Raw genomic sequence first — 14,051 nt, 5'->3', positions numbered from 1 at the left:
AACTTAAAGCTGCTCACACACATGTGCTGGGGGGGCCGAGGAGCCCCCCGCTTTCTAACACTCTCTCTTAATGATGCCCAGACCTTGGGGCGGTTTCTGCTGGGAGGATCCAGGGCCTGGGGCTTTGAGGGGAAGGGGGGAAGCAGAGGCGTGATGACATTTCTTTCTAGCCTGACAGCTTTGGCCCAGCTGGGTCAGCCCCTGAGCAGGAGGCTTATGCCCGCGTGTTCTATCCTGTTTCAGCCCGAGGAGTTGCAGAAAGAACCCCCAGCTTCATGTATCCCCAGGGCACTGCAAGCAGTCAGATGGTGCTGCGTGGCATGGACCTACTACTGGAGTGTATCGCCTCTGGGGTGTATGTACCGTGTCACCCCCATTTCTGGCCACCCCTCAGGAGGCTGGGGAGGGAGTTTGTGCATGCTCTGTTCTTGCCACATTTGGGAGTGCAAAAAGAGACGCAGATGGCCCTTCGTGAGGACTTTGCAAATCATAGTCATCTCCGTCCTGTCCTGGCCGTCTCTTTGGTAATGAGGAGAGGAGATGGGTGGGCATCCTATACATGTGTTAGAATCTCATGTGATTTTAGATAAGTCCCTCCAATGCTCCGAGGCTGAGCAATCCCTCTGTATAGGAGAGATCAGCTCTCAGAGGACGTACGTGCATCCTCTAGGGCAGGGGCATCCAAACTGCGGCCCACGGGCCAACTGCGGTCCGCAATCCATTGTTAATTGGCCCGCAGCAAGTTCCAAAAATATATTTAGTTTACTTAAATAAACCAGGTGAGGCAATACGTACTTCACCTCGAGTGAGTGGCCCGGCTGTTTGTGTATTTTACCGCATATGGCCCTTGGTGAAAAACGTTGAAAACAGTTTGGACAGCCCTGCTCTAGGTCCAAGTACACTTTAAGGACACCTGGGAATCCCGGGCTCCACAGAATAGCGGGGCCGCAGTTTGTGATAAGTCCCTGTTTCCTGCTTGGTCCCTCTTCTAGCCCAACACCAGACATTGCATGGTACAAGAAAGGGGGGGACCTCCCATCTGACAAGGCCAAGTTTGAGAACTTTAACAAGGCCCTACGTATCACCAATGTGTCTGAGGAAGACTCGGGGGAGTATTTCTGCCTGGCCTCCAACAAGATGGGCAGCATCCGGCACACGATCTCGGTGAGAGTAAAGGGTACGTTATGTGTATTTCTCATTATGATGATTTTGCCAGCCCTAAGCGCCATGACCACCCTTTCCTGTGAGGGTAGCTGGGGACAGGGTGAGTGGGGGAAATTTCCCACACACTGGTTAGTGGCAATAGTAACCTGCCAGGGATGGTGTCACCCCCCTGAATGTGTGTGTGTGTGTGTGTGTGTGTGTGTGTGAGAGAGAGAGAGAGAGAGAGAGAGAGAGAGATGTTAAGAGAAGAAGATACACCCAGACCATCACCCAACTGTCCTTGGTGCCCGGGGCTCCCTCAGCACGTGAATTTCGTGGTCTGTTTGGTCCACACCCAGAGCCCTCTCTTTTATTTTGTATTCCTGTTCATAGTGTGTCGTCTTAGCCCTGTGCTGTCTATGTCCTGTGCTTGGTTCTTTTAAAAATGGGAGTCATCTTGGCCCAAATTATTTTTTGAAAAATCACTTCTTTCCCCCCAAAGCATAGCTGGCCCACCTGACCTATTGCAAGCAATAGAACACAACATGCCTTTATGGGTCCCAACCAGAGATGGGGGTACCCCAGTCGCTTCTCTTTCTCAAGCTTTCTTAGCACATGCTCAGTTGACCTTGTGACCTTGCTTTGAGCACTATACTCAAACCAGGGGTTCTTAATCTTTTGGGGAGTAATCAGGATCTTTGAGGATCTGATCCAAAGAACCCTCTTCTCAGAAAAATCCACCTAATCAGATAGTCACAATGTTTTCCAACAATTGAAAGGGGTGGCCATCTCAGAGCTTCTGCTCTAACCAAAGCTCAGTGCCTAAGAGAATAAGTATAAGGCCTTTCCTAAAAGGCCTGATCTTGCAGCAGCAACAACAGAAACCCAGTGCCCACCTTTCCCGGCTCGGGCCCTTGGGTACACATCATGAACATCTATGGACTTCTACAAGCATTCTCCGCCCCGGCCTCCCCTGGGAATTCTGATTCAGTGGCTGTAAGGTGGGCCCTGGCTTCCATGTTTGTTAAAAGCTCTTCAGGGAACTCGAATGAGCAGCCCCAGTTTATAGCTAAAGTGTCTGTGGTGTGAAGCCGACCAAAGGCAGGTTGGAACTGAGTTATCCCATGAGGATGAGCCCTGGGCAGGTGTAAGGGCCTGGGGCTGGCATCCGGGCTCCTGTCTTCCTAGAGGAAGTCCGTCTGGCTTCCTCTGCCTGCCCCGCGCCATCTAACGCCCCTGCCTGTGCTGTCCTTGTCTTCCAGCTGCGCCCTACTGGCTGGACGAACCCAAGAACCTTATCCTGGCCCCTGGCGAGGACGGGAGACTGGTGTGTCGAGCCAGTGGGAACCCCAAGCCCACTGTCCAGTGGATGGTGAATGGGGAGCCTTTGCAATGTGAGTAACGAGCCATCATCTCACCTGACTCTGCTCTTTCTCCCGTCAAAGGCTCCCAATCCTCGTCCCTGTGGGCAGCCCTGGTTGTTCCAGAAGTGAGGGAGCAGCCATCTCCTTGGACATCTCAAGAGGCAGGAAACCTGCACATGTCTGTGTGAGAGAACAGGAGCCTGTGGTTATTTTCCCACATTTAGGGGATTTCTCCTCCCTTGGGTGTTCCATAAAACTCTTCCCTCTAAAAACTGCAGAGCCCATTTCAAGGTCTTGGGTCTGCAGCTGCGTCTCCTGAGATTTGGGGCTCTGCGTGATGTCTGACTTGGAAGAGAGAGGAGAGCTCAGTAACCCAGTGTCGTTGGCTGCCCAGGTCCCACTCTCTCTGAAGGCAAAATAAGAGGTGGAGTTATATAATATGAACGATATGGTTGGATATGAAGAATTTCCCATGAGAACAGAGATGCACAGGTGCAGTTATTCAGTGTGCGCAGACTTTGGGGAGATGTAGTCCTGCCTGGATGGCTGGAGTGGGTGAGTCCTAGGCCCCTTCCAGCCAGAGGCCTCGGTTAAGTTTTCACATCATATTTTCTCCAGTAGCATTTACTTTTTTAAATGTCCTGTCATTACTTTCTCCCCGGGGTCAGAGGAAATGCAAAAGGTGATATCACTCAGGTGGGGAAAAACAAATGGAGAGAACTCAGAGCCAAACTCGAGAGCAGCAAGTGGAGAGGCAGGGAGAAAGGCAGAGAAGTGGGCACCTTTTTAGATAGTCTTTGTGTTCCAGCCGCTGTGCTAGGTGCTGCATCCCTCTTCTCTCTTTAACCTCACACATTAAAGATGAGAAAATGAGGCTCTGATGGTGCCATGAATTGCCCAGGGTCACAGTGGTGAAGCTGTGGGTGGTTGTGAGGAGGCAACAAGCCTGCAGCACCCAGTCTGAGCACAGTAATTCCCAGGGATTGTCCGTCCCTGGATACAGGAGAGGCAGGGACATCGCCTGCCCTCTGCCGGTCATTCTCCCTGTCATCACAGCACTTTGGGGACAAGGCAAACAAAGGCACTGAACTTCACAGCACCCTTGAGGAAACGCAGAGCTCCTGGAGAGGTCACCCATCACTTAAGGGGAGTGACTGGGTCCGTGAGAATTGCCAGGCAAGGAGGTGTTCAAGTTGGGCTGGCATGGCTTTCCTCGTGCCTTTTTGCTGAGTGGGGACTCAGAGAAGCGCGATAGGGATGCTGACCTTGTCTTCATTACCTCCTGCTGATCCCCCAGTTCCGATTCAGGCGCTATCCACTGTGGCGCCCGCAGGGCCAGATCCTGGGTCCCCCCAGGCTGACTGTCGCTGTCGGTCTGAGGGATCCTGCATGAGGTCACAGACCATGGAAGCCAAGTCATGTAGCCCAGTTCAGAAACCTGAGAGAGGAAGGTCATCTTCTGGTGAGGAGAGATGAGAAAAGTGGCAGTTCCTTACATTTCTAGAAAACTTTTATTTGTACAGCTCATTTCTCTTCTCTTAACCTTCCTCAGAGTAAAGGAACCATGGGAGTAACTCTTCTCCAGATGAAGGAAATAAAGCCCAGAATGACTTACTGTTTCGCCCCTGGTCCCAGAGCCACTCCCCAGCCTCTGTTCTCTGCATCTTGGGAGATGCAGCGGTGCTGGGAGAACCGTGGGGGGAATGTTCTCTCTGCGCATAAGATACATTTCTTGGGACAATCAGGTCTTTTTGGCAAATACAGGGACTCGCTCGGTTTTCAGCAGGCACTGACCTTCAGGTGTAAGTTTGTGACCGTCTGCAGAGTGCTCTGCCCAGAGGGTAGGAAGGTGGTAGGCCCCGTCCAGTTGCATATTGCTTTGTTCTTTTCAAAACAAGTATATGCACATTGGATTCAAATAATAGCAACAGTAATAATCAGTATGGGCCAGGCCCTCTGCTAACGACTTTCATATTCATAACAGCTCAGGTCATCCTCATAAAAGCCCCCAGACAGTGACATGTTATTCCTGTTGTACAGACAAGAAACTGGTGCTGGCAGGAATGTGGTTAGTATTCACTCCCCTCTCTGTTGCCACAGCTTATGCTCTCAGCCATACCTGCCCAGCTACTGCATAGGTTGAGCAGGGATTCATATCCCCATTGGACAGACTGAGAAGTAACCGCCAGTAGATTAGATGGTGGGCCCAGCGTCACACAGCCCAGCAGTGGTGGGGCCAGAAGCCTGGTCTGAGGGCCACCCAGTCCTGCTAGGGAGCCCTGGGCAGAGCCCCAGTGCCCTTCACCTGCCTGCCCCGATTCTCACGAGGAGCATCTTTCTTGTCGGTAGCGGCACCACCCAACCCAAACCGTGAGGTGGCCGGGGACACCATCATCTTCCGGGACACGCAGATCAGCAGTAGGGCCGTGTACCAGTGCAACACCTCTAATGAGCATGGCTACCTGCTGGCCAACGCCTTTGTCAGCGTGCTGGGTGAGTGTCCCCTCTGCAACGTGCAGTGCTGCCTCCCTGGGGACTGTCACATCATGGACGAACTTTCTTCTGCAGAGATCAGCCGGGCTGGCTGGGGAAGCATGGAGACTGAAGATGAGATTTGTGGGAAGGAGGGAGGACTTAAAACCCACAGAGCTGGCTGTGCAGACACAGTGACTTCTGTACTAGAAGTCAGTCTTGGTCCCTTCTTCCCCTAATAAGACAGAGTGGTCCTGTCCCGCCACCTGGGTGTTTCCACACTGACTTCCTGGGTTCTCAGTGGGTCGCAGAGTGGGAAGTGGTTCTGAGGATGTTTGCAGCACTCCCGGAGCAGGGAGCGGGTGGTGGGAGGGGCCAATACAGAGCCTGCTGGGTAATTTGAGGAAACCCTTTGCAGAAGCTGGATTGGTTGTTGAGGGCAGATGGAAAAGCTTCCTCCTTCCTCACCTAACCCTTAGAGGCTTCTTAAAGGAGGAAGGTAGATAAGAGAAGGTATGTTGGCACTTGGAAAGCTTCTGTACACAGAAGGCATGTGGAGATAAGACGCAGGGGGAAGAAATGGAAGAGTTAGATTCCCCATCCAAGATCGGTTGTCTGGGAATTGCAGATGTACCACCTCGAATGCTGTCACCCCGGAACCAGCTCATTCGGGTGATCCTGTACAACCGGACACGGCTGGACTGCCCCTTCTTTGGGTCCCCCATCCCCACTCTCCGATGGTAAGTTCCAGGAGACCAGGCCTCCCCCACAGGGGTCATCTGCCTCACTGTTCTCATTCCCATAAGTATTCAGCAAGACCTGGGAACCTCAAAGGGTCAAAGCTGGGAGAAAGTTGGCATATCAGCTGGGTGAACCCCCTTATTGTGCAGAGAAGGAAATCAAGGCCCAGAGAGGGGCAGAGACTTGCCAGGGCCACCCATTGGTTGGAGGCAGGTCCTCCAAGGATGAGGGCTTCACAGCCCTAAGATGGGGCGCCCTCCACACAGCCTCTCGAGTGGTGACCCCTGCTCCCTTGGCCAGTCCTGTCTCAGTATGCTATGTGTTCTGCTGCTCTGTTGTGAGGTTTAAGAATGGGCAAGGAAGCAATCTGGATGGTGGCAACTACCATGTCTATGAGAACGGCAGCCTGGAAATCAAGATGATCCGCAAGGAGGACCAAGGCATCTATACCTGTGTTGCCACCAACATCCTAGGGAAAGCTGAAAACCAGGTCCGCCTGGAGGTCAAAGGTAAAGGAGAGGGTTGGTAGGTGGAGGGTAGGGTGAGGTGGGCAATGGAAGCTATCTCAAAGTTATCCATGTGCGTTGCTCTCTTTGAAAGTGCACCATTCCTAACGTTTAATCCCTAATGGGACCCTCCCTGTGGGTCTGTGTGTCCTTGCAGGGCTTCTGGTTGGCTTGGGTGCTGGGAACCCTGAGTCATTATCAACCTGATCCAAATGGCATTAAGAGGGAAACCGCTACCCACACAAGCCCCCACCCCAGAAATTGCGTCATATCTTCCTGAGCCAGTTATTAGGTTGGTGCAAAAGTAATTGCGGTTTTTGCAATTATTTTTAACCTTTTAAGCTGCTTTTTTTTGTACCAACCTAATAGAAAGGATTTGGGGGTTGTTTACTATTCGGGATCCCTCACACCAGGCCTCCCTCCATTCATATACAACTGAATACTACTTCTGGCATACTTTCTCTGGAATACTGTTCCCTTTGTCTAACCCTGAGGTCACATGTGTCACACGGAGTGTCCCCGTTCGCGGATGCCATGACGAGCACCCGGGTTTCTCCACAGACCCCACCAGGATCTACCGGATGCCTGAGGACCAGGTCGCCAAGAGGGGCACCACAGTGCAGCTGGAGTGTCGCGTGAAGCACGACCCCTCCCTGAAACTCACGGTCTCCTGGCTGAAGGACGACGAACCCCTCTACATCGGGAACAGGTCTCTGCTCCCACCTTCTCTCTTCTGGGGCTACCTTGGGGCCCTCCTTTTCCCCTGGTCTTGGTGACACATTGAAGATCCCAGGGATAGGGAACCTGTGTCCTGTGTGTCACTGAGAAACTGCTGAGGAGGGCGGGACAGCCTCAGTGACGCCCCCTACCTCAGGGGAGACCCTCACCGTGTGCCCTTCGCCCTCTCTCCCATCAGCTCTCTGCGTCTCCCTCCTCTTTTCTCTCCCTCCTCTCTTCCCCACGCCTTTCTCTCTTCACTTCTCTCACTCACTCCTTTTTTTCCTCCTCAGTTTATTTTGACCCCCACCCTTCATCCTCTTTTGCATCCCAGCCAGGAGCCCCTCCCCATCTTCAGCCCTGCCTGCAGTGCCCTTGTTGTCCAGCAGAGGGCAGTGTTGGCCTGAAGCGACTATGACCGTGGTGGTTAGTGTGGTTCTCAGCCCTTATTTCACTTGGGATGCTTTTAATAGATCTACGCCATCCCCCTTCCTCAGCCCAGATTCAGATTTAATTGGTGTGGGGGAGGGCCCAGGCACTGATAGTGTTTACATGTCCCTGCAAGTGTTTCTAATGTGCAGTCAAGTTCCAAGCCTCCCTCCCTCTGAGGTTGGCCATAGGTACCAGCTGTTTCTAGAGACCATCTAGTTTTTTGCAGGGGTGCACCCTGCAAGTAGATGAAGGCCTTCTGGTACTCACTTGATGCTAACAGTCTGCCTGCTTTTTGGTGCCCTCCTCCCTCTGTGGACAACAATTCAGAGGAGGCTGGTCACCTGGCCTGAGACCAGGTGCAGTGACTGGTCTGGGCTGAAGACAGAGCTGAAGTACGGGAAGAGGAGGGATCCCCATCTGCCTTTGGCCGGGGGTGGGTCTGTCTGTGCTGATTTGGAAGGGGAGCAGAGCACAAGGAAGAGCCAGACAGTGTGGAATTTAGGGACAGTGAACATGGCTCAGGGCCATGTTAGTCTCACCCACATTCCTTTCCCCTCCATCAAGCACCATAAGTGCTCAAGGTGATGGTGAAGACCCTAACTCTCCCAAGGCATCGTGATGGAGCCTCACGTCCCCTAGGAGGGGCTGTGGCTGCCCAGCCCAGCCTGTGAGGCTTTCTTCCCCCTTTTGACTCACCAGCCTCCTCTAGGGAGAAAGCAGCAGTTCTGCCTGGCGCTCCCCCCATCTCTCTCCTATTGTCTCCCCACTCGCCCTCCTCCCAACTCCTCTGGTGTCTTTGCAGGATGAAGAAGGAAGATGACTCCCTGACCATCTTTGGTGTGGCTGAGCGGGACCAGGGTAGTTACACGTGCTTCGCTAGCACCGAGCTGGACCAGGACCTGGCCAAGGCCCAACTCACTGTGCTAGGTAACTGCTGCTGCCCGTGGCACTGCCCTCGCCTCCCGTCCCCACACCTTTCTGCAGCCAGAGAAGCGGTGGGCCCTGGATGGTTCTGAGGGCAATGCCAGTGGTCAGCTGGCTGGTCAGGTGTGGCCATCTCTGCCATTCGACCTAAGGGTCAGGAAGCTGCTCCTTTCAGAACAAGCTGTGCTGGATGATTTAACTCCTGAGTAGCATCATTAACTCCCCAAATCCTCGGCTGAATGAGAGAGGGAAGGTGGACGGGGGTTCTTGTTGTGGTCATTTTTACCAACTTTACAGCTAACTAAACCACTAAGTCCGTTAAAACGATACATCGATGAAGCAAGACTTAATTTCCTGTTTATCCTTCCAGTACCTATGTTAGCCTTACTCCCCTCCCCTGCTTCTTGATGGGATTTCACAGGATGCTACACACTTAGCAAGATGATCCCATCTCATCGAGGCCGACTGTAAATACTAAGCCCTCCCAAACTCAGGGAAAGTAGCCTCTCGCATCCGGGGAGGCAGATCCGCCGTTGTCCCTCATCACCTCTGTCCTCAGTCTGGGCACCTCACTGCCGTTACTCGTGGTGTGCTCTGTCCCTTCTGCAGTGGGGGTGCACCATCACAATAGATGGAGGCCCAGGCATGATAGTAGTACTGGGACAGGAAAGAGGAAACACAGGAAGGCCTCTCTAAGGGGCGGGGCCTTTTCCTGGAAGGGAGGGTAAAGCTGTGCCAGGAACATGTCACAGAGGCAGCTCTTCCAGCCTCGGCTGCCTATTCCTACCCTCTAGAACACCTCTAACCCTGGATAACCTGCTAACCTGGATAACCCATCTTACCTTTGCAGCTGATCAGACCACTCCAACTAACCGTTTGGCTGCCCTGCCCAAAGGTAATTCACACTAATCGGGACCCTCGCCAAGCCCTCACTAGGCTCGGGGAGGGTGGGTCTATGAGGGGAGTGCACTGCCAGACGACGTGCTGTGTGTGGGCGTGGGTGGCGCTCCCCACTTCCTGCCAGGTCAGCTCCTTCACATGCCCACGTCCTGAGCATCACAGCCCTGCTTAGGGCTTCCTGCTGCTTTTGCAGGTTGAGCTTGGAGGTCCTTGGCTGCCGTTTCACCCCCATCTCTTACCTCTGGCCACCTCACTGCTCCCGTGGGGGTGGCCTGTTCGTTCCCGCAGCCTGGCCTCAGAAGTGTGGGTGGTGCAGACGAGAGAGCCCCTTGCTGTGAGTTATCTATAGGCCCATGTTTCCTGCAGCCTCTCCACGTCTGCTACTATACACCTATGTACAATCTGCACACACACAAGCGGGCTTATGTGACTCACCTTCCAGATCCTTCCAATAACCAGCCAAAATGTGGAAATAGCTGGTTCAAGGAGCCAGGAAGGGGAAAAAATCATGCCTACCCCCACCAGCCGGTGGTGGGATGGCTTTATCCTCAGGCACTGACACCCACTAAGGAAATTCAGTGAGACTGGAGCCCCTAAAAGGTGCTGCCCTCATCCCTGTTAAGAAGCCTTCTGGGGCTCCTCTGTCCTTCTGTCCATCACTGACACTTCTCAGCCAAGTCCCCATCTCCTCCCTGGCCTTGTCCCCTTTGTCCCTCCCGTTCCCTGAACCTGTCTGCCCTGCTCAGCACTCCAAACACCCTCCTAGGCTCCTGGCCCTCAGAGCCTTGGCACACAGTATAGAAGCTGATTCTCCTGAAAAAATAGAACAAAAGCCCACATTTTCTCACGGGCTTTCCTAAGAGTTATGAATGTGTATCTAGTGAACAGCATTTTCCATATGGTTGTGCTCTAAGACTCCCTGCAGAAATGGGATGGGGCGATCCGAATTCTCTCTGTGCCCTCAATCCTTTGATACTGTCTTGGGGATGGTGGAATTGGGGTCTCCTCTTTGTTCTTCCTTGAACCTCTGAGGGAAGGGTTGTCCCTGTGCTGTGCTGACCCTGCAGGGTAGGCTGGGGATGATACCTGCTGTGGTGACCTCAGCCCGTCAGGGACCTGTCCATGGAACAGTGTCCAGGGCTGGGGCCAGCACGAGAACGGGCTGGCTCTAACTCGAGAGTCCTGCGTGGTGTCTTCTTCCTCTGCTGCCAGGACGGCCAGACCGACCCCGGGACCTGGAGCTCACCGACCTGGCCGAGAGGAGTGTGAGGCTGACCTGGATCCCGGGGGACGATAACAACAGCCCCATCACAGGTCAGCCAGGGGCTTGCACTCCAGTCCTGAAAGGGAGGGTAACAGCCTGGAGGCCCAAGGCCTTGCACTGGCTTTTGGTCCCACTTCTGCCTCACTTGATGTGTTCTCTGGGCTGTTTGCAGAACACATGGAGGCCTTGGTTTCCCTTTCAGGGAATTCTCCCCATGCCTTTGTGTACCCGAGGGAGGTTGTGAAGACTAGTGGAAACCATGAGCGAGTGCTCGTAAGGAAGACGTCTGCTAACAGCAACCAGAACAGCCCTGTCTTTCTTGCCCACTCAGACTATGTTGTCCAGTTTGAAGAAGACCAGTTCCAGCCAGGCATCTGGCATGACCATTCCAAGTTCCCAGGCAGTGTCAACTCAGCCGTCCTCCAGCTGTCCCCGTACGTCAACTACCAGTTCCGGGTGATTGCCGTCAATGAGGTTGGCAGTAGCCACCCCAGCCTGCCCTCCGAGCGCTACAGGACCAGCGGGGCACGTGAGTACTGGAGGGCTACCAGAGACGGCACTGGAACCAGGCACCCTGAATCCAAACTGGGTTCCCCCAGCCCCCAGCCACACGAATTTGGGCAAGTTACTTAACCTCTCCAAGGCTGAAACACAGAATAACAACACCTCCGGCAGGGGCTCTTGTGAAGATTACATTTGAAAATGCAATTCCGGTACTTACCATGATGCCTGGCATATAGTAAGCACTCAGTATGTTAACTGTCATTTTTATCATTACTATTATTAATAATTCTTAATGATCTGCTTTAAAGGGAAGAGCTGTGGCAAAGACTTACAATACAAATATGTAATCAGATTTCTTTTCCTGGGTAGTATTTAGATTTCTAAAATTACACCAGCTTGTTGCATCCTCCAAAATGTTGAATGCTCGGGATAAATCAGCCTGGTATTAAATGTATTTAGTGGCTCATTCATGAAGTTGAGTTGGCTGTATGACCATCTAAAGTGTGGAAAGCCTCATGATAAATCCTGTCTGGTAAGGGATTAAAATTCAAAAGAAATTAGCTCTGCTTTCAGGGGTGTTTAAATCTTAGCTAGGAAGGCATGTCACACACATGAGAAACAGCAGAGCGAGTTCATGGACAGAGATGCTGAGGAAAAGCATAGAAGGGACCGGTTGGAGGGGACGGGACAGAGGTTGCTCACCGCGCCCTGGTCAGGCATAAATTGGACTTCAACTTTGTGTCACATTGGGTTCTAGCCCCTGAGTCCAATCCCAGCGACGTGAAGGGAGAGGGGACCAGAAAGAACAACATGGAGATCACGTGGACGGTAAGAGTCCCTCCCAGCCACGCCTTGAGGGGCGGCAGTGTGCCCCTGGGAGCCCTTGCCCTCTACCCACCAAGGCCGCAGAGGGGCTCAGACTGTCAGGCTGGTTTGGTGGCCACTCGTCTGTGCTGGGCATCCAGAAACCAAACAGCAAGACTTAAGACAGGAGAGAGGGCAGAGGTGACTGAAGAACACAGACTGGCCGTCTGGCAAAATCACGGAACCAGCAAAATAAAGCAGTTCTTTAGAAGAAGGAGGGATTGAGGTTAGACTTGGGGAACAGTTTCTCATAAACACCAGTCCTTGCTTTTGTGTTCGGGGTTCATTCACTGGAGATTGTTGGGAGTGAGGAGACACGCGTGGATTTGATAGAACTAAAGTCGGTTCTGGAATTTTGAGTTCATTGGCAGGAGGCACACAGTGGCTAAAGCAGAACTCATGTCTTTCCAACTTTGGAGAATATTATATTATCGTCCATATTTTCTGGTTGCTGTCATGGGAAAGAGTCCTGTCGAAAATAAAGCTTTCACTCCCTATGCACTTGTAAATGTGGGAGTCACAGTGACTAGGTCTTGGGTGACGCCTTTGTCCCAGAAAATCTGTGTGCTGCTGGGTTCACAGAGCTCTGGACTCTTGGAGGACCCAGCAGGGGAGGCGGGCTGTCCAGTGTTGGGCAGACTGGGGAGGGGTGCCCGGAGTAGATAGAGTGCGAGCTACGGGTGGGTCTGGGCTCCCCTCCTGTCCCCTCCACGCCTGCCCTCTGTCTCTCCCTGCACAGCCCATGAATGCCACCTCCGCCTTTGGCCCCAACCTGCGATACATCGTCAAGTGGCGGCGGAGAGAGACTCGAGAGACCTGGAACAATGTCACAGTGTGGGGCTCCCGCTATGTCGTGGGGCAGACTCCTGTCTATGTGCCCTATGAGATCCGAGTCCAGGCCGAAAATGACTTTGGGAAGGGCCCTGAGCCAGACACTATCATCGGTTACTCTGGAGAAGATTGTGAGTACCTTCTCCTGTCCCCCACCCAGAACCCTCCTGGCAGGGCTGCATAAGACCACACTCACAGACCAGGAACCCTGGGGTGGGTCGTGGGACTTCCAAGAACATCCTGGCAGAACAGCCACTTGCCAGGAAAGAGAAACCCCATGCAGTGAACCAGATAATGACAGGCTCCTGGTACTGTCAGGAGCAGAAATATTAACCTCTGAACACAAGTTAGAATCCCTGAACATCATCACCTTGTCCAATGCTCCCCTTTTATGGATGTGAAAACTGAGACCCTGCAAGGAAAACCCTTGCCAGTGTTACTCAAGAGCAAATGTCAGGCTAGAAAATATTAGGTAGGTGCAAAAGGAATTGCGGTTTAAAAGGTTAAAAATAACTGCACAAACCACAATTACTTTTGCATCAACCTAGTAGAACCCAGGCCTTTTGATCGACCTTATTGCCAGTCCTTGCTAGCACCAAGAAAGACTCGGGACTATCCATCCCAAAGAGCCATAATTAGACTCCTCTACAGGAAGCAGGGCCACAGGCCAGACTCCCCCCCAGGCTCCCCAGGGGAAGCCTTTGGAATGAGAAGGTCTGCAGAGCCCCAGACTGGAAGCGCCCAGACCAGCCACCTGCCAGCATTCCCAGTGATGCTCTTGCCCTTGGCACTGAACATAAAAAGAGAAGTTCTTTGGAGGCTTGCGCTGGGTGAATCAACAAGGTTTTAGACATATGTGTGGAAATACATGCCTGGCTTCCCAGATGTGGTGCCCTTTTTGTCCCCAGCACATAATCCAGTATGCTGCTGAGCAAGAAGGAAGGTCGGTGGAGCCTGTCCTGGTCAGGGTGATCCGAACCCCAGTGGGTCTGGGTCTGATCTAAGAAGAGATCACAGGGTGACCAAAAAGAAGGGGGAGGCGGAGAGTCACAGGGGCAATGCTGGGGTCAAGACGAGGCCAGTAGTGTTCACAAAGGGGAGGTGGGAAGAAGTGAGGGTTGGGCCCTGTGCCCTACTTTCCTGGAGTGATTATGGCTTGGACCTACTTGGGAGATCAGCACAGGGGGTCATTCTGTCCATCTCACTCCTCACCTGCATGGTGGCAGACACCTCTGGACAGCAGACCAGTGGGAGCTACTGGATGGTAAGTGTGGAATGGGCAGCGTCTGGTCATGAACTTCACAACTGCCCCCAGTTCCTATTGCATCTGTCTACCCTGTGCTCTGATGGAGCGGAGGGGATGGGGCAGAACTGCTTCTGCAGCAGAGT

General features: G+C 53.0%; 1 protein-coding gene across 27 annotated transcripts in view; it reads left to right on the top strand.

The window, feature by feature from the left end:
* The window catches only part of NFASC (neurofascin), a 177,347-nt gene that overhangs the window by 124,571 nt on the left and 38,725 nt on the right, over positions 1–14,051 (top strand). For 22 of the 27 annotated variants that reach the window (XR_012492907.1, XR_012492906.1, XR_012492909.1 and 19 more), the window contains 13 exons: positions 244–355; positions 993–1,177; positions 2,406–2,537; positions 4,857–5,000; positions 5,608–5,719; positions 6,063–6,229; positions 6,788–6,935; positions 8,178–8,302; positions 9,150–9,194; positions 10,412–10,513; positions 10,795–10,992; positions 11,725–11,795; positions 12,571–12,793. Coding sequence is in view for 23 of the 27 variants with exons in the window: in XM_019711411.2 (XP_019566970.2) it covers positions 244–355; positions 993–1,177; positions 2,406–2,537; positions 4,857–5,000; positions 5,608–5,719; positions 6,063–6,229; positions 6,788–6,935; positions 8,178–8,302; positions 9,150–9,194; positions 10,412–10,513; positions 10,795–10,992; positions 11,725–11,795; positions 12,571–12,793 (1,764 nt within the window). In the remaining 4 variants the exon portion in view is untranslated. The remainder of the gene's footprint in view (positions 1–243; positions 356–992; positions 1,178–2,405; positions 2,538–4,856; positions 5,001–5,607; positions 5,720–6,062; positions 6,230–6,787; positions 6,936–8,177; positions 8,303–9,149; positions 9,195–10,411; positions 10,514–10,794; positions 10,993–11,724; positions 11,796–12,570; positions 12,794–14,051) is intronic. The other 5 variants (XM_019711426.2, XM_074322288.1, XM_019711425.2 and 2 more) reach the window with 1 other exon arrangement.

The sequence above is a fragment of the Rhinolophus sinicus genome, linkage group LG17 (assembly GCF_036562045.2).
Source record: "Rhinolophus sinicus isolate RSC01 linkage group LG17, ASM3656204v1, whole genome shotgun sequence".
Lineage (NCBI taxonomy): Eukaryota > Metazoa > Chordata > Mammalia > Chiroptera > Rhinolophidae > Rhinolophus > Rhinolophus sinicus.
The sequence above is the reverse complement of the archived record's forward strand: the minus strand, read 5'-3'. Positions and strand labels throughout refer to the sequence as shown.